Source organism: Bos mutus, chromosome 18 (genome assembly GCF_027580195.1).
Source record: "Bos mutus isolate GX-2022 chromosome 18, NWIPB_WYAK_1.1, whole genome shotgun sequence".
Classification (NCBI taxonomy): domain Eukaryota; kingdom Metazoa; phylum Chordata; class Mammalia; order Artiodactyla; family Bovidae; genus Bos; species Bos mutus.
The window spans coordinates 17,510,400-17,533,241 of NC_091634.1; the positions used below are offsets into that span (position 1 = coordinate 17,510,400).

The 22,842-nt window shown below is 40.6% G+C and overlaps 1 protein-coding gene across 1 annotated transcript in view; it reads right to left on the reverse strand.

Annotated features, from left to right (window-relative positions):
* Positions 1 to 1,567: 1,567 nt before the first annotated feature.
* LOC138991859 (major allergen I polypeptide chain 2-like) overlaps positions 1,568 to 22,842 on the reverse strand; it is a 39,948-nt gene continuing 18,673 nt past the window's right edge. Inside the window, exon 3 of the mRNA XM_070388759.1 lies at positions 1,568 to 1,669. Within this exon, the coding sequence (XP_070244860.1) occupies positions 1,568 to 1,669 (102 nt within the window). The remainder of the gene's footprint in view (positions 1,670 to 22,842) is intronic.

Here is a 22,842-nt window from a genome sequence, read left to right on the forward strand (position 1 = left end):
CACATTCCAGATGGGAATTCAGCCAGAAGGTGAGAGAAAGAACCACATGGGGAGACAAGTCTTTCCAGGAACTGATCCCATTCTTTATTTTCCAGGGTCTGCTTTCATACACAGAGATGTAATACAAAAGTTACATGGGGTCAGCAGTCCTGACTTTTATCAAAATCAGGTGCTTCATACAAATGTATACAAAGGTCTTAGGCGTGTTACATCATCTTCTGGCCAGGGGGCCTGCTAACAATTTATGACCCTCTCCTTGTGACAGTGGTCAGTCAACCAGAACACTTATTTCTCTAGGAGTGATTATTCTTAAAACAGACACCACCTTCCGAAGACACCAGAATGGTTACATTCTTATAGGGTGAGGGTGCAGTGGGTTTTAATTAAGGAAAGAATTTGCTTAGCCTAAGGTCTAACGTGATTAATATCAAAGGTTAATACTTATTTCTTCTATATATTCATTAATGTGTATAGGGGGCAAGGGATATGGAGATGTAGCAAACATTGGCTCAACAAATGAAAAACCCTTCACCAATAAAATTTTTAATCAGCCCACTATACTACACTAATAATTTCCTAACTTCTCAAAAGAATCTGTTTTTAGAAGGTTTAAAGCATCTCGTGCCTCTCACAGTTGGGAGGCTGTGAACAATCACATGTGGCCGGACAAGCCTGTCAGGCAGGCTAGAGAACCTTCAGAGGAGTTTGTAGGTTGAAACACTCCTGTCACGCCCAGGAATCATTATTAACTGGAGCTCTAAGTTAACTCCTTCTCCGAAAGAGGTGGTGGGGGACAGCCCCCCATAAAGTCAGAGGCATAGGTGAGAGCACAAAGTAGTAAAGTAGGCAGACTCTGGTTTTGGGGGTAGATGCTCGAGAATTTCCAGGGGAACTCCTGAGGCTCGATCCCGCCTTTGCGTATGTCAAGCCTCCTTCCTCATGACCTTTGCCATAGGCGGAGTTCCTCACGCTGGCTCCCAGCACCTAACAATTAGAAAATGGTGAATGCCACTGGGAGGAAGAGGGGACCTGTTACAAGCTTGCTCAGGGCATCTCCTGAGTCACTCATCAATAACTGAAAGGACACTTAAAGGGCTGGAGGCTCCGCCACCATGCTAAAGACCAGAGTGAGGTATGCTATCTGTGGCCACAAACAACAGCTTTATCCTTCCAGGCCTGTGATGGCAAGGGTTACCTATATCTTCTTTTGCTTAATCTTCATACACAGCCCCTATTTATCAGATGACAGAATGACTTGAGAAAGTTACAATAAACCTGCCCATGGTTCCATAGTTTGTCAGGACAGGACCTAAGTTTACCTCGTTCTGTCTGATCCCAGTCCCCATATCCCCACAGTAACCACATGGGTCACTCTCACCATCACCCAAGACCTCCTGCTTCACGTCCTCCCCACAGCAGACACTGGGCACACTGAGCAAAGCTGCAGTGATTTTATTAGAGTAAGCCTGACAGAGACCACATGGGTGGGACAGGTGTCAGGATTCCAGCTTCAGTTGAGAAGAACAGGGCAGCACATGGAGTGCAGACCAGGCATCACTGGCAAAGATTATTGCACCAAAGAGACCTCATTGAGAATTATTCCAAAAACACTGCTCAGCACCAAGGATACCTGATAGCCATTGCAATCGTTGTCAGAGATGATGGAACCCTGGCAGGGAGTAGGAGGAGGAGGGACAACAACTGAGCCCACAGCAGGGCTATCTTGTCTCCTGAGAATCACCTCACCCTCCGGGATTCAGACCCCTCCCCAGAAGAACCTCTTCTCACAGACCCACCATTGAAAGGGGGCTGCCATCAGGCACCAAGGGGAGGATGGCTCCCTAACAGCACAGGCAGAGGTGTCAGGAGGGAGACTAGCCACCAGCAACACCGGGAGGGAGAGGAGAAGACAAGGGTCAACAGGGCACAGCCAAGACTAGTCCTGAAGGCGGAGCAAGGTGCTGGAGCCTGGGTTTGGGTCACACCTCCTGCATCTGAGCCTCTTCTGTCAGGTGTGCTTGGTGGACTAATGTACATGCAGGAGTCATAAACAAACCCAATGCTCTGCTTGCTCCTATTAGTGCATGAAACTCTGCTCACAGAAAACCTCTCCTTTTGAACAATCAACAACTTGAGGAAAATGTGTTGATACAGACTCTCCAAAATCTCCACTATTGTTTGACAGGAACTATAAAGGAAAGATGGCTCTTCGGGAGATACACTGCTAGCCCAGGTGAGCAGTCACAAGTACCCAGAAGCCTCCTCAGGAGCCTCAGGCACCAAAACACCACAGTGGAAATTCAGGCTTGTAAACACAGAGACCATGTCAGTGGAAATGGGACTCTGAGCCAGAGCAATGGTCCACAGAGTGGGAACAAGAGGAGGTGATGAGCCCAGGCACCAAAACACCACAGTGGAAGTCCCATGCTGGAAAGAGACTCGAAAAATGGGACTCTTTTCAATATTCCTAAAAGAACAAGAGGAACGCTTACAAACCAGGGACATATGCTGAAAGAGCTGAAGGGGCTTCCTTTCCTGTAGAACATTAAAATTCTACTGCTCCAATGCTAGTTCCACTGAGGAAAAAAACAATCACCTGCTAGTTCCACTGAGGAAAAAAACAATCACCTGTCCCACCACACTTGACCTCGCAACCCTATTTTGTGTGTGAGTTGATTCGCATGCTGTGGGCATATTTGGCAACAACACAGGCTGGATGTGTACATGGACTGCACTCGCATATTACAGGTGCTGCAGGGTGGAGCAAAGGTTTATGTGCTTCTTTGCTTATAGCTCTTGTCTGTCACATATCCCATGACTGCATGATCTATTCCCATGTGGCATACCACACTATGCATGTGAATGGACAAGGCAGAGTCAGGGTCAGGAGAGAAAATTACCACAATTTGTGCGATATGCAGCTTGGCATTAAATCTCATTGAAGCAATCTTGGATTTTTTCCAAAGCCTGCCTTCATCAGTAGCATCAACCAAATCCAATGTTGAGTTCAACAATGTTTCATTTCCAACTAACACCAGAAAGCAGAGCATAAAAGGCAGGGCAGGCTTCTACTGAAGGAAAGACAAAAAACATCTTGTCAAAAGAATAACCAGAGTAGGAGGTTCCTGTTTGCACCAATTGATAGAAACTAACATATTCAAAGCTTCCAGACTCACCTCCCACAGAGACCCTGCCTCTCCCAGGACTGCTAACATCCCAGACTTAAAATCTCCTCAGCAGAGGTAGCAACAAGCGGGGCGAGGCCTGGAGACCCCTCTGGCCTTGACCACCATCCCCGGGCATATCAGCCTTCTTCCTCCCTCCCAATGAGCACCAATACCCCCAACAAAATATTCCCCAGGGTTTGCACAGCTAATGATCCTTCCAGCTCTACACCACTCTCTCCATTAAAGACTGAAAGCCCCAGGGAATTTGTGAAGGACTCCTGGACACTGATCTGCCACCCGCCCTCGGATCTGCCCCTAGAAGTAGCTAGGACAGGACTGTGGAGGATGCAGTGAGATGGCATGGGGCAAGGATCAGGAGGACCATCTGGACCCTCCATGCTACCCTCAATTGTCTTGAAGGTCAGCTCTCTGGTCATCAGCAGGGCCAGCACAAGCAGTGCTCCCTTCATCATGGCGGTAGCTGGCCTGCGCTGCTCAGGGCAGAGTTTCTGCTGCTTTATAGACCACTAGCTCCCCAAGCAGAGCCCACATCCCCCCCAGGAGGACCACAGGCCTGTGGCCAGTAACCTGGAACAGGTGGCTCCCTTGGACCTTAGGGTGTTTACTTGGAAGCCCATCCTGCTCTGAGAACAGTGCTCAGGGAGAACTTGTGATAGCATCTTTGCCAAAGTTCAAGTGGAGCTGACATTTCTAAGTGACTCCATTTGGAGCCAAGTGCTCTGTTGTCCCAGCCCCAACCATCACCTGTTTTCCTGGTCATCCTTCCCCCTATCCTGGCTCTGATGGAACAATCTCCCAAACAAAGCAGATGGAATCACAGGAGGGCCAAAGACAGGTGTACACCATTCTCAGGTAGAAAAAAGGTCATCCAGAATCCTCCCTTTTATCCAAAGCTCAAGTCCTGGGGATAAGAATGGGGAGTTGAGTCCATACTGATACAAACAAATGATTAAGTAAATAAATGAGGACTTCCCTGGTGGTCCAGTAGTTAAGAATCTGCCCTCCAATGCAGCAGTAATTGGTTCAAACCCTGGTCAGGGAACTAAGCCCCCACGTGCGCTGGGGCAACTAAAAACCTTCCTGCTGCAACTAGAGAGAACGTGCTCTGCAAAGAGAAGGCCCATACACCACACAAAGACCCAGCCCATTTAAACAAAACTAAACTAAAATAATGTGGGTGAAGAGACTATAGTTCCTTACTGGAACATCCCTAATAACAGAGCTAGATTATGCCCTCAAGAATGGAGAACATACTGCCCTGCACTCCCTGAGCATGGGCTTGACTTAGTAACTCATCTCCAAAGAAAAGAGGAGGGGAGGAGAAGGGGGAAATAGTGCACGTCTAACAAACACAGTGTTAATCAATAGTCAAAGCTGACACACTCAGTGGTAAGACACACCGCTGTCACGTGTACCCTGATGTAAGGAGACAGGAAGGGTGTTTCACCTCTGTGGTGTCTTCCTCAAAACCCAAAGTCTAAACCCCACTTTCTGCAATGCTCAGTTGCTTCAGTTGTGTCCCACTCTTTGTGACCCCATGGACTGTAGCCCATGAGGCTCCTGTGTCCATGGGTTTCTCTAGGCAAGAGAGAGCTGCTATTTCTTCCTCCACTCTACATTTGTCTGCTATACAACAGCAGACAAATTCAGCTTTGAGGTCCTTCTACCATCCCTAGCCAGATCTCTTGGGACGGCCAAGGCCATGACAGACCCACAAGAGACCCTTAAAGCTTAGGCAGTCCAGGGCCCTAAGCAGTCCAGGGCCCTTTAAGGAGGAGGTGAACACTCTCCCTCATGCTTTCCTTAAGCCTTGTGCAACAATGTATCTCACCCAAGAACTGGCCGTTCTTTATGTCCAGAACCTGTGAACAGGGAAATGTTCTTCTGACCCTCTACCTTGAAGATTATAATTGTAACAAAGCTTGCCAGGGAACCTGTTACTCAAGATGTACCCCTGATTACACAGCAACTGTATATCTCACCCAGAGAAGTTGTAGGGAACCATTCTCCCTCGCAGGACCCGTGCTCTCTGGCCAATCTTGTGCTGAAGTTATCTCAGGATGTATGCCTTCAGAAAGGGTCTGGTGGAACTCTTACACCCTTCAGGTATTCTATTTATCTGTTCTCACCAGCCAGTTGAGAAATATATAATGCCATGCTTAAAATAGTGAAGGTGGGTACTCTTTCTACCCCCTTCTTATGTCCATGTCAGAAGCATTCTCTGTCCTGTCATTTTAAATAAAAATCTTTGCTGCACAAAGCTTTGAGTTACTGAAACTGTGTCTTTGGTCCTGGAGTCAACTCTTCTTCGGAGACCACGAACTCAGCACCAAACACCATATGTGTAGGCTATTACAAGGAGAGAATGAGGGACTCCACAGAGCAGAGGACACTGGAGACACACGACAATTAATTCAGTGTATGTAGGTTGTGGGTTGAATTCTGAAATCCAAAAAGCATCTAATGGACAACCTGGTGAAATAAAAATAATATGTGAGGTTAAGTTAGAAATAATGCTCCAAAGTTGCTTATCAGTTTTGACAAATATTTTCAACTCTTCCATTAATCTAAAATTATTCCAAAGTAAAATTTTATTGAAAAACAACTTGACACAAGTTCAAAGTGGTACTCTATGACAACTTACAGGAGTGTAATTGGGTGGGACATGGGGGGAGGTTCAAGAGGCAAGAGACATATGTATGCTTACAGCTGAATCATCTTGTATGGCAAAAGCCAACATAATATTGTAAAGTAACTATCCTCCAATTAAAAATACATTTTAAAAAACAACTGGCATTAGGAAAGGGCTACACATGCTGTATTCCATTGACTCTGACCATGTCTTCACCCTGAAGTCACCAAATGTCCCCACAATCCGGGGACGTCTCAGAGGATCCTGTGGCACCCTTGGAAGGACACTGGGCTGGATCCCTAGCAGCTACCTATAACTCAGCACTCCAAGCCCTGACTCATCTCCTCACAGGCTGCAGAGGGCATTGGGGGCAGTGTCTTCTGAAGGACAGGAGGCATGGGATACATGGACAGGGGTCCCACCACACAGAAGTCCTGCCGCCGAAGACAAAGAGCCAGCATGTGCAGCCTGGGCCTTGGGGTGTTCACCTTCCTGACCAGGAACCTTTGAGACACATCTGCAGCTACCTGAGCCCCTCATGGGGTGACCTTCAGGGCAGTGGCACCCAGGCAACAGGAGCCATGGCGAGGAAGGGCTCCATGGAGGTCAGCTGACACTGCAGCTCAGTACTCGGTGCCTCTTTGCCAAGAGCAGTTACTGGATGTGAATCCTATTTGGTATAGGGTTCTGACTGTGGTCACACCTTGTGTCTCAACTTCATATCAGGTCTCCAGTAAACCTGAAAGTAACTCAGAGAAAGAACAGCCAGGTGCCTCCAGCCAAAAGCTACTTGATTCTGATCAAATATTTTAAATGTTTACCTTATTTATTTAATCCCAGGCAATATTCATAAGCACATCTATAGTAAATAGAACTAAAAATATTATTGTTTATTGACTCCATGGAAATGGAATATTCCTGCCATTATTCTAACAAACACTGTGCAACATCTACCGAATGCTGGGCCCTCTCCAATCCTGGGGATGCTGCAGCACACAGCACAGCTCTCGCTCTCCTGCAGCTCTTCATCACCTAAGAGGGAGTGAAAGACAGTGACCCCATTGGAAGAGGCACTCTGGGTGAAAATGAAGCAGGGGAAGAAGACAGAGGGCCTTGGGGGGAAGATGGAGGCAGAATGCTTTGATAGGAGTTCTCAAGTATCTGGGGAAATCTTCCCTGTGATACTCAAAGACACCTGAGGATGAGGGAATGAATCATGCAGCCACTGGAGGAAGAACCTTCCAGGCTGGGAGGGGTCCATGTGCAGAGTCCCTGCTGCAGGAGCACACTTGGTCAAGTCAAGAAGCAGACAGGAGGCACTGAGGGAGGAGAGAAAGGCAGGGATAAGTTCACAGAGGCAGCAGCAGTGCAGGCGTGATTGTGCAACTGGCCCAGAGATTGTGGCCTAGAAGGGGCTTGGCTTTTCCTCAAGTGGAGAAGGAAAGGAAATAGTGGAAACAATACAGAGACACTCAAGAGTAGAAAGAGGCTGCAGAAAATGGATGGACCTAGAGACTGTCATACTGAGTGATATAACTTAGAGTAACAAAAACATAACATGTCTTACATGAGGAATCTGAAAAGACATGATACAAATGACCTTATTTGCAAAACAGAAACTCACAGATTTAGAGAACAAACTATTGTTGCTGGGGATAAGGATAGGGGGAAAGGATATTAGAAGTTTTGAATGAACAGGTGCACCCTACTATATTTAGAACAGATAACCAAAAAGGTCCAGCTGCATAAGCGCAGGGAACTCTACTCAATAATATGTGGAAGCCTGAATAAAATTCTTCAGCCAGTTAGGACTGCACACTACAACAGTGATAGTAACAACTAGCAGAATAATTTCAATAGCCAAAAAAAATTTATGCATAATCTTATTTTTCATAAAAGAATAAGAAGTTCAAACAGGTATTATTCAAGAATAGCCATTTCTTTTGCATGTGAGTCACCAAAAATGAACGGTCTTAAAACTTGCTAGAAATTCTTGGAGGCTTTTGAAATAATAATTCAACCTACCTAAGAACTGTAAAAATATACCTTCATTTTGTTTCTCTTTCATGGCTTATTTTGGATTGATATTCTCAGCTGTCAGTAAAGTGTCTTTTACTTCAGCACTGTTATTTTATTTCTTCATGTACATGAGTGCTTGTAAAGTCCACACTTGAAGGTATTGTACTCCTTCCCAAGATAAACTGCTATAAATCTGTAGATTCTTTAAGGTTCACATTTACCTCAGGAAACTCACTCTAGTATGGTGGGTTTTTTGTTTGTTTGTTTGTTTTGCATTCAATTCCCAATTGGTAAATATTTCCTTACACTGATAAGCTAGTACCTAATTCACAGTTTGCTAAATGAGCTATAGATAAGGTAGCTAAATTTTGGAAAGAAAGGCAGAAAGCAGACAGGCCCGGTAAGCTCTGAATTAGTAATGAGGTCACTATTCCTCAGAGAACAATAAGAGAATCTCAAGAGGGAGGGAAGTATTTTGGCTCAAGTTAGAAAGGGTGGGGCCATGTACATATCATGTTTCACAGGGACAGTGTCTGTTTTACAAGCAATTTCAGCAGAATGTTACTCTGTTTTCCACCACACTCCGTCTACCTCAGAGTCTGCCAACATTTTTGTAAAATTTTTGCTGAGGAATTTAGTCACGAAATACAGCTACTACTTTCCATTGCAAGCATTGCCAAGGGAAGAGAAGTTCATATTTCGATATGATTGGTACTTAGCATAACTGAAAGTTAATAGTGTTTATCAAATATCAAAATATGCAGTAAAGAAACTGAAAACATTCAAAATTCATTAAGCCTTTCAGTACAGTAGCAATAGAAGAAAATTTCCTCAAACTACTAAAAGGCACCAAAAATAACAAGGCAGACTTTAGCTAACATTGCATTTAAAGAAGAGACTGAGTTTTTCCCCCTATGATTAAGGATAAGGCAAAGAGGCCTATGCTTTCTATTTCTATTGGACTGGAAGCTCTCAAAACTACAATAAGTCAAGAAAAAATAAACACAAAGTACAGTTGGAAGAGAAGAATTCAAATTCTCTTCTTTCAGAGAAAACATTAAATATACAGAGTAAAATATAATATACAGAGAAAATCCTATGAATCTACAAAAACACGATTATGCATATAAGTCAGTTGAATATATTTCCAAAATAAAAGTCAATGTATAAAAATCAAGATTATTTGACATACTGGAAACAAACAATTGGAAACTGAAGTACAATATCATGCATAATGGAGTTTCCCTGGTGGCTCAGATGGTAAAGAATCTGCCTGCAATGTAGGAGACCCAGGTTCAATCCCTGGGTTGGGAAGATCCCCTGGAGAAGGGAATGGTTACCCACTCCACTATTCTTGCATAGAGAAGTCTATGGAGACAGGATTCTGGTGGAGTACAGCCCATGGGGTCGCAAAGAGTTGGACACAACTGAGTGACTAACACTTTCATTCATCATCCAGAACAGCACCAAAAACATGTTGTGGTACAGAATTAATAAAATACATGCAAGATCTGTATGATGAAAACTACAAAACATTAATTTCTGAGAGAAATAAAATTCATAAATAAATGGAGACATACACCATGATTCTATATTGAAAGATGTAATATTGCTAAGATTTCAATTCTATTGATCTTCAGTTTCAATGAAATCCTGATTCATATGCCAGTGGGAAGTTTGTAGAAAGTGACAAACTGATTCTAAAATGTATAAAGAGTAATGTCAGCAAGATGGTTTAGTAGGAGATCCCACTCTCTACCCTCATAATGAAAACAACAGTTGGACAGACAGATGTGAATGAAATAGCTCTGACAGAGTTCAGGGGTCCACTTAAGAATCTGCAGCAACAAAGTAGTGCAAAGTAAGATGAGGGAAAGCTGTGCAGGAAACCAACAGCCAGCACAACCACTGCATGTGCCCACAACTCTCAGCACAGAAGGTCCCACAGGTTTTTATGTCTCAGACTCCCGATGCTGAGTCCCTCCACCCTCCCTAAACAGGAGCCATTACAGTTAGTGCCTCCTTGAAACTCAGCACAGCCATCATGGATGCTGCAAAGTTAGTCCCGGTCCTGAAGTCAGGCATGTACATGGCACCAGCTCTGACCTCAGCAACTGAACTTGCACCTGAGATCAGACCCAGATCCTCCACGGGGCCCACCCTCACCACAATGCATACATCACTGCCCCTATGCATTCACCTACAGCCCCATAGCTGAGCATATGCACACTCCTGGCACTAGCAATCACCAGTGCCTGCCCTAGTCCCTTATTGCTGTACCCAGAGGACCACAACAGTTATGTTTCCATACACTAACAATGAAAACTTCAAAGGGAAATTAAGAAAAGATAAAACACTTAAGAATAGACTGAATCACAGAGGGGAAAGACTTATACACGGAAAACTACAAAACATTAATGGAAAACATTAAAGAAGACATGATAGGTAGAACAATACCCAACATTCATGGATTGAAAGATTAATATTGTTAAGATATTCATACCATGGAAAATGATATAAACAGTCAATGCAGTCCCTATCTAAATTCCAAGGCATTTTTTGGTGTTCTAGAAAAACGATCCTAAAAATCATATGCAACCATCGAGGACTCTGGATAGCCTAAACTTGAGGGGAAAAAAAACAAAGCTGGAGGCAGCACACCTCTTCATCTCAAAACATATTACAAAGTTGCAGTAATTAAAACAGTATGATACCAACATTTGGACATATAGACCAGTGGATCAGAATAAACAGCCAAGGAAACACACACACACACACACACACACACACACACACACACAGAGTCAACTGATCTTGGACAGGGTGCCAGGAATACACAATGGGGGAAGATGGTATCTTCAATACATGGTGCTGAGAACCACTGGATATATAAGTGAAAAAGAATAAAATTTGACTCATTGGAAAAGACTCTGATGCTGGGAGGGACTGGGGGCAGGAAGAGAAGGGGACGACAGAGGATGAGATGGCTGGATGGCATCACTGACTCGATGGACGTGAGTCTGGGTGAACTCCGGGAGTTGGTGATGGACACGGAGGCCTGGCGTGCTGCGATTCATGGGGTCGCAAAGAGTTGGACACGACTGAGCGACTGAACTGAACTGAACACACAAAAAACAATTCAAAATAAATTACAGACTGAAATATATGCCTGAAACTTTATTACTAGAGGGAAACATGAGGGGAAAACTGTATGACATGGGTTTTGGCAATAATTTCTTGAATATTACACCCAAAGCAAGGCAACAAAAGCAAAAGTAGACAAGTGAAAATGATGTAAAGAAAAAGCTTCTACATAGCAAAGGAAATCATCAACACTGTGAAAAGGCCACATACATAAAGGGAAAATATTTTCAAACCACATATTTGAAAAGAAGTTAATATTCAAAATACAGAAGGAATTCCTACATCTCCATATAAAAACACAAATATCCCAATTAAAACTGAGCATTGAATCTGAACAGATAATCTCCAGAGAAAATACACTAATGGTGAAGAGGGAAAGTGAAAGTTGCTCAGTCATCCAACTTTTGGGACCCCATGAACTGGTGTAGCTTGCCAGGCTCCTCTGTCCATGAAATTCTCTAAGCAAGAATACTGGTGTGGGTTGATATTCTCTTCTCCAGGGGATCTTCCCAACCCAGGGATTGAAGCCAGGCCTCCTGCATTGTAGGCAGATTCTTTACAGTCTGAGCCAACAAGGAAATCCAAGAGGTATTTGGATTTCCAAAAGGTGCTCAATATAAATAATTATGAGGAAAATACAAAGAAAAACCACACTGAGATATTACCTCCTACTTATTGTGAAGGCCATTTAAAAAAAAGACAAGTACTGGCATGGACTTTGAGAAATTGAGAATGTATTCTGTCACAGTTAGTATGGATCACAGTACTGAGGGTCCACAAAAATTGAAAAATAAAATTTTCATATGATCCACCATCTCACTTCTGAGTATTTATCTATTTAAAAGAATTAAGAGGAAAATAATAGAATTGGAAAGACTAGAGATCTCTTCATGAATATTGAATATACCAAGGGAACATTTAATGAAAGATGGGCATAATAAAGGACAAAAATGGCAAGGACCTTACAGAAGCAGAAGATATTAAGAAGAGGTGGCAAGAATACACAGAAGAGTTATACATAAAAGGTCTTAATGACCCAGACAACCATGATGGTGCAGTCACTCACCTAGAGTCAGACATCCTAGAGTTTGAAGTCAAGAAGGCCTTAGGATGTATTACCTACAAACAAAGCTAGTGGAGGTGATGGAATTCCAGCTGAGCTATTCAGATCCTAAAAGATGATGGTGTTAAAGTGCTGTGTTCAATATGTCAGCAAATTTGGAAAACTCAGCAGTGGCCACAGGACTGGAAAAGGTCAGTTTTTATTCCAATCCCAGAGAAGGGCAATGCCAAAGAATATTCAAACTACCATACAATTGGGCTCATTTCACATTCTAGCAAGGTAATGTTCAAATCCTTCATGTACGGCTTCAGCAGTACATGAACCTAGGACTTCAAGATGTTCTGGATTTAGAGGCAGATGAACCAGAGATCAAATTGCCACTATCCACTGGATCATAGAAAAAGCAAGGAAATTCCAGAAAAACATCAACTTCTGCTGCATTGACTAAAGCCTTTGACTGTGTGGATCACAATAAAGTGTGGAAAATCCTTAAAGAGATGGGAAATCAAGATCACCTTACCTGCCTCCTGAGAAACCTGCATGCAGATCAAGAAGCAACAGTTAGAATCAGACATGAAACAACAGACTGGTTTAAAATTGGGAGAGGAGTACATCACGTCTGTATATTGTCACCCTGCTTATTTAACTTATATTCAGAGTACATCATGTGAAATTCTGGGTTGGATGAATCACAAGCTGGAATCAATATTGCCAAGAGAAATACCAACAACCTCAGATATGCAGATGATACCACTCTAGTGGCAGAAAGCAAAGAGGAACTAAACAGCCTCTTGGTGAGGATGAAAGAGGAAAGTGAAAAGGCTGGCTTAAAACTCAACATTCTAAAAACTAAGATCATGGCATCTGGTCGGACATGACTAAGCAACTGAAAAAATGAATGAAAAGAATTAAAATCAAGATCTCAAAAGATATAGCACTATGCAGTTCATTGTAGCATTATTCACAATAGCCAAGACATGGGGGTAAGCCAAATATCCATCAACAGATATAAAAAGAAAATGTGATATAGACACATATACACACACATATACAGTGCAGTGTTATTCAGTCTTTAAAAAGAAGTAAATCTTACTATATACAACATAGATGAACTTTAAAGACACTGAAAGTGAAAGTGTTAGTCGCTCAGTTATGTCCAACTCTTTGCGACCCCATGAACTGTAGGCTGCCAGTCTCCTCTGTCCATGGGATTCTCCAGGCAAGAATACTGGAGTGGGTTTCCATTCCCTTCTCCAGGGCATTGAACCCAGGTCTCCGGCATTGAACCCAGGTCTCCTGCATTGTAGGCAGTTTCTTTACCATCTGAGCCACCAGGGAAGCCCCAAGGACATTATTGCAAAACAAATAAGCCAGTCACAGAAAGACAAATTCTGCACAATCCCACTTACATGAGATAGTATCTTGAGTAGATATACCAGGAAATTCCCTGGCAGTTCAGAGGTCAGGACTCAATCTCTCATTGCCGAGGGCCTGGGTTCAATCCCTGGTCAAGATCTCACAGGTTGCATGGCATGGCAAAAAAATAAATTTTTCAAGAAAACACATTTTTTACATTAAAAAAAAATATACATATATATATATAAAGTTTGAAATCCACAGAAACAGAGAGAAGAATGGTGGTTACCAAGGACTGAGAGTAGTTGGGAAATGAAAATTTTGTTGACAGGTTATGCAATGTGGAAAATATAAAGCTGCTAGAGAACTACTGTACAATTCTTAACTACTTCTAGTTAACAATACTTAGATTTATTAAGAATATAGATTCCCTGGGGGAAATGTTTGGGCAGCTGGGACTGTGACACAACAGGTATAAACTGGGACTGTCTCTCTTAGAGGAAAATTAAAAGTTTCATTTTCTTTGCCCCTTTGGGGATGGTGTTTGTAATTCTGCCACTCAGTAAACTAGTGTGTCTGAGTTTTCTAAAGATGTGGTTTCCTAGTTTTGATTTCACTTAGCTAATAACAAAACATGAGCCCAGGATGCTGGAGTGATAGCTGTGGCTGTGTGTTCACTGGTCCATTTCTTTTGCCACTGAAAGAAATGTAATTCTGGCTGATTGATGAGGCTGTCTTGGTTATTTAGTTAAAAAAACAGAGTTGAGAAAGCCAGGGAACAAGTGAACTAGCACATGCCATGTGGTCAGTAAATATTTCAATAAAGAAGTCATTGATTAGAGGTGTTCTGGAAGGCCAACAATTTCCTCAGGTCTTTTTTCCTGATAACAACAGTGACCTCAGAGGAACTTCCATGGCTGTGTGTTTAAGATTCAGTATTAACATATATATACTTATTATAAATCTAAATAAAGAATCAAAAAAAAAATATAGATTTCATGTGTTTTCCATTACCATAAAAATAATAATATAATTCTGAAAAAATATGTAGAAATTTCTACCAACATGTAACAAATTTTGGTATATCCATATGATGCAATACTATTTAGCAAAAGAACTGAACTACTGCTGCCCACAACAACATAACTCAACAAAAAACTAGGTATAAATGAGTGTATCTTGCATGATTTCATTTATTTGGGTAAAATGATGGAAATGTTTAATATCTTGATTATATGTGTTTATCAGTGTAAAATATTTCAAAACTCATCAATGTGCATACTAAAATTGAGTGAAAATATTGTACATGCACTCTTTTGAGATAAATAGTTTTGAAGAGACTCAATACTCCTATTACCAAAAAGAAAAAGAAAAACAAATACACACAGGAAAACCCCACAAAACAAAAGAAAGTAACTCAAACATTCCAATAATGTAAACGAGGGCAAATCAGAATAGAAAGAATACATATTTTAACTGTGCTTAAAGTATTTGTCAAATTTTACTTTAAAAACAGATGACCATGTCAATATACACTATGTTCCTTTCTAGTAACTGCAGTTTAGTTCAGTTCAGTTCAGTTGCTCAGTCACGTCCAACTCTTTGTGACCCCATGGACTGCAGTACGTCAGGCTCCCTGTCCATCACCAACTCTCGGAGTTTACTCAAACTCATGTTCATTGAGTCAATGATGCCATCCAACCATCTCATCCTCATTTGTCCCCATCTCCTCCCACCTTCAATCTTTCACAGCATTAGGGTCTTTTCAAATGAGTCAGTTCTTCGCATCAGGTGGCCAAAGTATTGGAGTTTCAGCTTCAGCATCAGTATTTCCAATGAATATTCAGGACTGATTTACTTTAGGATTGACTGGTTGGATCTCCTTGCAGTCCATGGGACTCTCAAGAGTCTTCTCCAAAACCACAGTTCAAAAACATCAATTCTTCTGCACTCAGCTTTCTTTATAGTCCAACTCTCACATCCATACATGACTACTAGAAAAACCATAGCTTTGACTAGATGGACCATTGTGGGCAAAGTAACATCTCTGATTTTTAATATGCTGTCTAGGTTGGTCATAACTTTTCTTCCAAGGAGTAAGTGTCTTTTAATTTCATGGCTGCAGTCACCATCTGCAGTGATTTTGGAGCCCAAAAAAGTAAAGTCTGCCACTGTTTCCATTGTTTCCCCATCTATTTGCCATGAAGTGATGGGACCAGATGTCATGATCTTAGTTTCCTGAATGTTGAGTTAAGCCAACTTTTTCACTCTCCTCTTTCACTTTCATCAACAGGCTCTTTAGTTCTTTGCTTTCTGCCATAATCGTGGTGTCATCTGCATATCTGAGGTCCTTAATATTTCTCCTGACAATCTTGATTCCAGCTTATGCTTCCTCCAGCCCAGCATTTCTCATGATGTACTCTGCATATAAGTTAAATAAGCAAGGTGACAATAGACAGCCTTGACGTACTCCTTTTCCTATTTGGAACCAGTCTGTTGTTCCATGTCCAGTTCTAACTGTTGCTTCCTGACCTGCATACAGGTTTCTCAAGAGGCAGGTCAGGTGCTCTGGTATTCCCATTTCTTTTGGAATTTCCCACAGTTTACTGTGATCCACACAGTCAAAGGCTTTGGCATAGTCAATAAAGTAGAAATAGATGATTTTCTGGAACTCTCTTGCTTTTTCGATGATACAACGGATGTTGGCAAATTGGTCTCTGGTTCCTCTGCCTTTTCTAAAACCAGCTTGAACAACTGGAAGTTCATGGTTCACGTATTGGTGAAGCCTGGCTTGGAGAATTTTTAGCATTACTTTACTAGCATCTGAGATGGGTGCAATTGTGTGGTAGTTTGAGCATTCTTTGGCATTGCCTTTCTTTGGGATTGGAATGAAAACTGACCTTTTCCAGTCCTGTGGCCACTGCTGAGTTTTCCGAATTTGCTGGCGTATTGAGTGCAGCACTTTCACAGCATCATCTTTAAGGAAAAACCAGACAAAGATGCCACAAAAAAAGAAAACTACAGGCCAATATCACTGATGAACATAGATGCAAAAATCCTTAACAAAATTCTAGCAAACAGAATCCAACAACGTATTAAAAATATCATACATCATGACCAAGTGGGCTTTATCCCAGGGATGCAAGGATTCTTCAATATTCACAAAGCAATCAATGTGATACAACACATTAAGAAATTGAAAGATAAAAAACTATATCATTATCTCAATAGATGCAGAGAAAGACTTTGACAAAATTCAACTTCCATTTATGATTAAAAAAAAAAAAAACCCTCCAGAAAGCAGGAATAGAAGGAATATACCTCAACATAATAAAAGCCATATATGATAAACCCACAGCAAACATTACCCTCAACCATGAAAAATTGAAAGTATTTCCCCTAAAGTTGGAACAAGACAAGGGTGCCCACTCTCAACACTACTATCCAACATAGTTTTGGAAGTTTTAGCCACAGCAATCAGAGCAAAAAAAGAACTAAAAGGAATCCAGATTGGAAAAGAAGAAGTAAAACTCTCACTGTTTGCAAATGACATGATCTTCTACATTGAAAACCCTAAAGACTCCATCAGAAAATTACTAGAGCTAATCAACAAATACAGTACAGTTGCAGGATATAAAATTCACACCCAGAAATCCCTTACATTCCTATACACTAACAATGAGGAAACAGAAAGAGAAATTAAGGAAAGAATTCCATTCACCATTGCATAGAAAATAAAATACTCAAAACCAATACAATATTGTAAAGTTTTAAAATAAAATAAAATTTTAAAAAAAGAAAGGAAAATAAAATACTCAGGAATAAATCTACCTAAAGAAACAAAAGACCTATATATAGAAAACTATAAAACACTGATGATAGAAATCAAAGAGAACACAAAATAGATAGAGAAATATACCATGTTCATGGATTTGAAGAATCAATATAGTGAAAATGAGTATACTACCCAAAGCAATCTACAGATTCAATACAATCCCTATCAAGCTACCAACAGTATTTTTCAGAGAACTAGAACAAATAATTTCACAATATGTATGGAAATACAAAAGATCTACAATAGCCAAAGCAATCTTGAGAAACTATGGACACCTTATCTTTGACAAAGGAGGCAAGACTATACAAAGGATTAAAGACAATCTCTTCAACAAGTGGTGCTGGGAAAACTGGTCAACCACTTATAAAATAATGAAACTAGAACACTTTTTAACACCATACACAAATATAAACTCGAAATGGATTAAAGATCTAAACGTAAGACCAGAAACTATAAAACACCTAGAGGAGAACATAGGCAAAACACTCTCTGACATACATCACAGCAGGATCCTCTATGACCCACCTCCCAGAATATTGGAAATAAAAGCAAAAATAAACAAATGGGACCTAATTAAACTTACAAGCTTCTGCACAACAAAGGAAACTATAAGCAAGGTGAAAAGACAGCCTTCAGAAGGGGAGAAAATAATAGTAAATGAAGCAACTGACAAACAATTAATCTCAAAAATATACAAGCAACTTCTACAGCTCAATTCCAGAAAAGTAAATGACCCAATCAAAAAATGGGCCAAAGAACTAAATAGACGTGTCTCCAAAGACAACATACACACGGCTGACAAACACATGAAAAGATGCTCAACATCACTCATTATCAGAGAAATGCAAATCAAAACCACTATGAGGTACCATTTCACGCCAGTCAGAATGGCTGCGATCCAAAAGTCTACAAGCAATAAATCTTGAAAGGATGTGGAGAAAAGGGAACCCTCTTACACTGTTGGTGGGAATGCAAACTAGTACAGCCACTATGGAGAACAGTGTGGAGATTCCTTAAAAAACTGGAAATAGAACTGCCTTATGACCCAGCAATCCCACTGCTGGGCATGCACACTGACGAAACCAGAATTGAAAGAGACAGGTGTACCCCAATGTTCATTGCAGCACTGTTTATAATAGCCAGGACATGGAAGCAACCTAGATGTCCATCAGCAGATGAATGGATAAGAAAGCTGTGGTACATATACACAATGGAGTATTACTCAGCCATTAAAAAGAATACATTTGAATCAGTTCTAATGAGGTGGATGAAACTGGAGCCTATTATACTGAGTGAAGTAAGCCAGAAAGAAAAACACCAATACAGTATACTAACACATATATATGGAAATTAGAACGATGGTAACAATAACCCTGTGTACGAGACAGCAAAAGAGACACTGATGTATAGAACAGTCTTTTGGACTCTGTGGGAGAGGGAGAGGGTGGGATGATTTGGGAGAATGGCATTGAAACATGTATAATATCATATATGAAATGAGTCGCCAGTCCAGGTTTGATGCACGATACTGGATGCTTGGGGCTGGTGCACTGGGATGACCCAGAGGGATGGTACGGGGAGGAGGGAGGGAGGAGGGTTCAGGATGGGGAATACATGTTTACCTGTGGTGGATGCATGTTGATATATGGCAAAACGAATACAAGATTGTAAAGTTAAAAAATAAAATAAAATATTTAAAAAAAAAATGGAACTGGAGGAATCAACCTGCCTGACTTCAGACTATACTACAAAGCTACAGTCATCAAGACAGTATGCTACTGGCCCAAAGACAGAAATATGGATCAATGGAAAAAAACAGAAAGCCCAGAGATAAATCCCCGCACCTATGGACACCTTATCTTTGACAAGAAAGGCCAGAATATACAATGGAGAAAAGACAATCTCTTTAACAAGTGGTGCTGGGAAAACTGGTCAACCACTTGTAAAAGAATGAAACTAGAACACTTTCTAACACCATACACAAAAATAAACTCAAAATGGATTAAAGATCTAAATATAAGACCAAAAACTATAAAACTCCTAGAGGAGAACATAGGCAAAACACTCCCCGACATACATCACAGCAGGATCCTCTAAGACCCACCTCCTAGAATAATGAAATAAAAGCAAAAATAATGAGACCTGAGGAGGAGCTAAGATGGCGGAGGAGTAGAAAGGGGAGAACACTTTCTCCCCCACAAATTCACCAAAAGAACATTTAAATGCCGAGTAAATTCCACAAAACAACTTCTGAAAGCCAGCAGAGGACATCAGGCACCCAGAAAAGCAACCCAAGTCTTCGAAAGGAGATTTTTAATTTTAGCTTTTTAGTATTTATTATCAATTTTGTACCTATAGTTTTGTTTTTGTTTTTATATAATTTCTGTGACCCTTTTTTATTTTTTCTTTTTCTCTGTTTCTTTCTCTTCTTCTTTTAAATAACATTGTATATCTGAAATTCCAAACTCTATTCTAGATTTTTAATTTATACTTTTTGGTATTTGTTATCAATTTTGTACCTGTGTATTTTTTTTTTTATAATTTATGCGACCTTGTTTGTTGTTCTTCTTTGTTTTTTTCTCTCTTTCTTTTCTTCTTCTTCTTTTTTTAACATTGTATTTTTGAAATTCCAAACTCTACTCTAGATTTTTAACTTTTGCTTTTTGGTATTAGTTATCAATTTTGTACCTATATTTTCTTTATAATTTTATGACCTTGTTTGTTTTTGTTTATTCGTTTTTCTCTCTTTCTTTTCCTTCTTCTTTTCTTTAACATCGTATTTTTGAAATTCCAAACTCTACTCTAGATTTTTAATTTTTGCTTTTATGTATTTGTTACCAATTTTGTACCTTTAAGAACCCAATCTTCAGTACCCATTTTTCACTAGGGAGCGAGATTACTGGCTTAACTGCTCTCTCTCCCTTTGGACTCTCCTTTTTCTCCACTAGGTCGCCTGTGTCTCCTCCCTAACCCCTCTCTACTCTACCCAACTCTGTGAATTTCTGTGTGTTCCAGAGAGTGGAGAACACTTAGGGAACTGATTACTGGCTGGATCTGTCTCCCTCCTTTTCATTCCCCTATTTATCCTCCTGGCCACCTATGCCACCTTCTTCCTTCTTCTCTTCTCTGTGTAACTCTGTGAACAACTCTGGGCGGTCCAGTTGTGGAGTGCACATAAGGAAGAGATTACTGAATAGCCCACTCTCTCCTCTATTGACTCACCTCATCTCATTCGGGTCACCTCTAACTCCCTCCTCACTCTTCTCTTCTCCATATAACGCTGTAAACCTCTCTGGGCGAAACAAGTTTCAGGGCAAGACATACCAAGCAAATTCTCCAGCAGCAAGGAACACAGCCCTGAGCTCCAAGATACAGGCAGCCCAAAGTCACCCCAAAACCATAGACATCCCATAACTCATTACTGGACATTTCATTGCACTCCAGAGAGAAGAAGTACAGCTCCACTCACCAGAACACCAACACAAGCTTCCCTAACCAAGAAACCTTGACAAGCCACCTGTACAAACCCACACAGAGCGAGCAAACGCCACAATAAAGAGAACTCCACAAACTGCCAGAATACAGAAAGGACACCCCAAACTCAGCAATTTAAACAAGATGAAGAGACAGAGGAATACCCAGCAGATAAAGGAACAGGATAAAAGCCCACCAAACCAAACAAAAGAGGAAGAGATAGGGAATCTACCTGTTAAAGAATTCCAAATAATGATAGTGAAGTTGATCCAAAATCTTGAAATCAAAATGGAATCAGAGATAAATAGCTTGGAGACTAAGATTGAGAAGATGCAAGAAAAGTTTAACAAGGATTTAGAAGAAATAAAAGACAGTCAATATAAAATGAATAGTGCAATAAATGAAATTAAAAACACTCTGGAGGCAACAAATAGCAGAATAACAGAGGCAGAAGATAGGATTAGTGAATTAGAAGATAGAATGGTAGAAATAAATGAATCAGAGAGGATAAAAGAAAAACGAATTAAAAGAAATGAGGACAATCTCAGAGACCTCCAGGACAATATTAAACGCTACAACATTCGAATCATAGGGGTCCCAGAAGAAGAAGACAAAAAGAAAGACCATGAGAAAATACTTGAGGAGATAATAGTTGAAAACTTCCCTAAAATGGGGAAGGAAATAATCACCCAAGTCCAAGAAACCCAGAGAGTCCCAAACAGGATAAACCCAAGGCAAAACACCCCAAGACACATATTAATCAAATTAACAAAGATCAAACACAAAGAACAAATATTAAAAGCCACAAGGGAAAAACAACAAATAACACACAAGGGAATTCCCATTAGGATAACAGCTGATCTTTCAATAGAAACTCTTCAAGCCAGGAAGAAAATAACCTACAGCCCAGATTATTGTACCCAGCAAGGATCTCATTCAAATATGAAGGAGAAATCAAAAGCTTCTCAGACAAGCAAAAGCTGAGAGAATTCAGCACCACCAAACCAGCTCTCCAACAAATACTAAAGGATATTCTCTAGACAGGAAACACAAAAACGGTGTATAAACTCGAACCCAAAACAATAAAGTAAATGGCAATGGGATCATAGTTATCAGTAATTACCTTAAATGTAAATGGGTTGAATGCCCCAACCAAAAGACAAAGACTGGCTGAATGGATACAAAAACAAGACCCCTACGTATGTTGTCTACAAGAGACCCACCTCAAAACAGGGGACACATACAGACTGAAAGTGAAGGGCTGGAAAAAGATTTTCCATGCAAATAGGGACCAAAAGAAAGCAGGAGTAGCAATACTTATATCAGATAAAATAGATTTTAAAATAAAAGCTGTGAAAAGAGACAAAGATGGTCACTACCTAATGATCAAAGGATCAATCCAAGAAGAAGATATAACAATTATAAATATATATGCACCCAACACGGGAGCACCGCAATATGTAAGACAAATCCTAACAAGTATGAAAGGAGAAATTAACAATAACACAATAATAGTGGGAGACTTTAATACCCCACTCACACCTATGGATAGATCAACTAAACAGAAAATTAACAAGGAAACACAAACGTTAAATGATACAATAGACCAGTTAGACCTAATTGATATCTATAGGACATTTCATCCCCAAACAATGAATTACACCTTTTTCTCAAGCGCACATGGAACCTTCTCCAGGATAGATCACATCCTGGGCCATAAATCTAGCCTTGGTAAATTCAAAAAAATAAAAATCATCCCAAGCATCTTTTCTGACCACAATGCAGTAAGATTAGATCTCAATTACAGGAGAAAAACTATTAAAAATTCCAACATATGGAGGCTGAACAACACCCTGCTGAATAACCAACAAGTCACTGAAGAAATCAAAAAAGAAATCAAAATTTGCATAGAAACTAATGAAAATGGAAACACAACAACTCAAAACCTGCGGGACACTTTAAAAGCAGTCCTAAGGGGAAAGTTCATAGCAATACAGGCATACCTAAAGAAACAAGAAAAAAGTCAAATAAATAACCTAACTCTACACCTAAAGCAACTAGAAAAGGAAGAAATGAAGAACCCCAGGCTTAGTAGAAGGAAAGAAATCTTAAAAATTAGGGCAGAAATAAA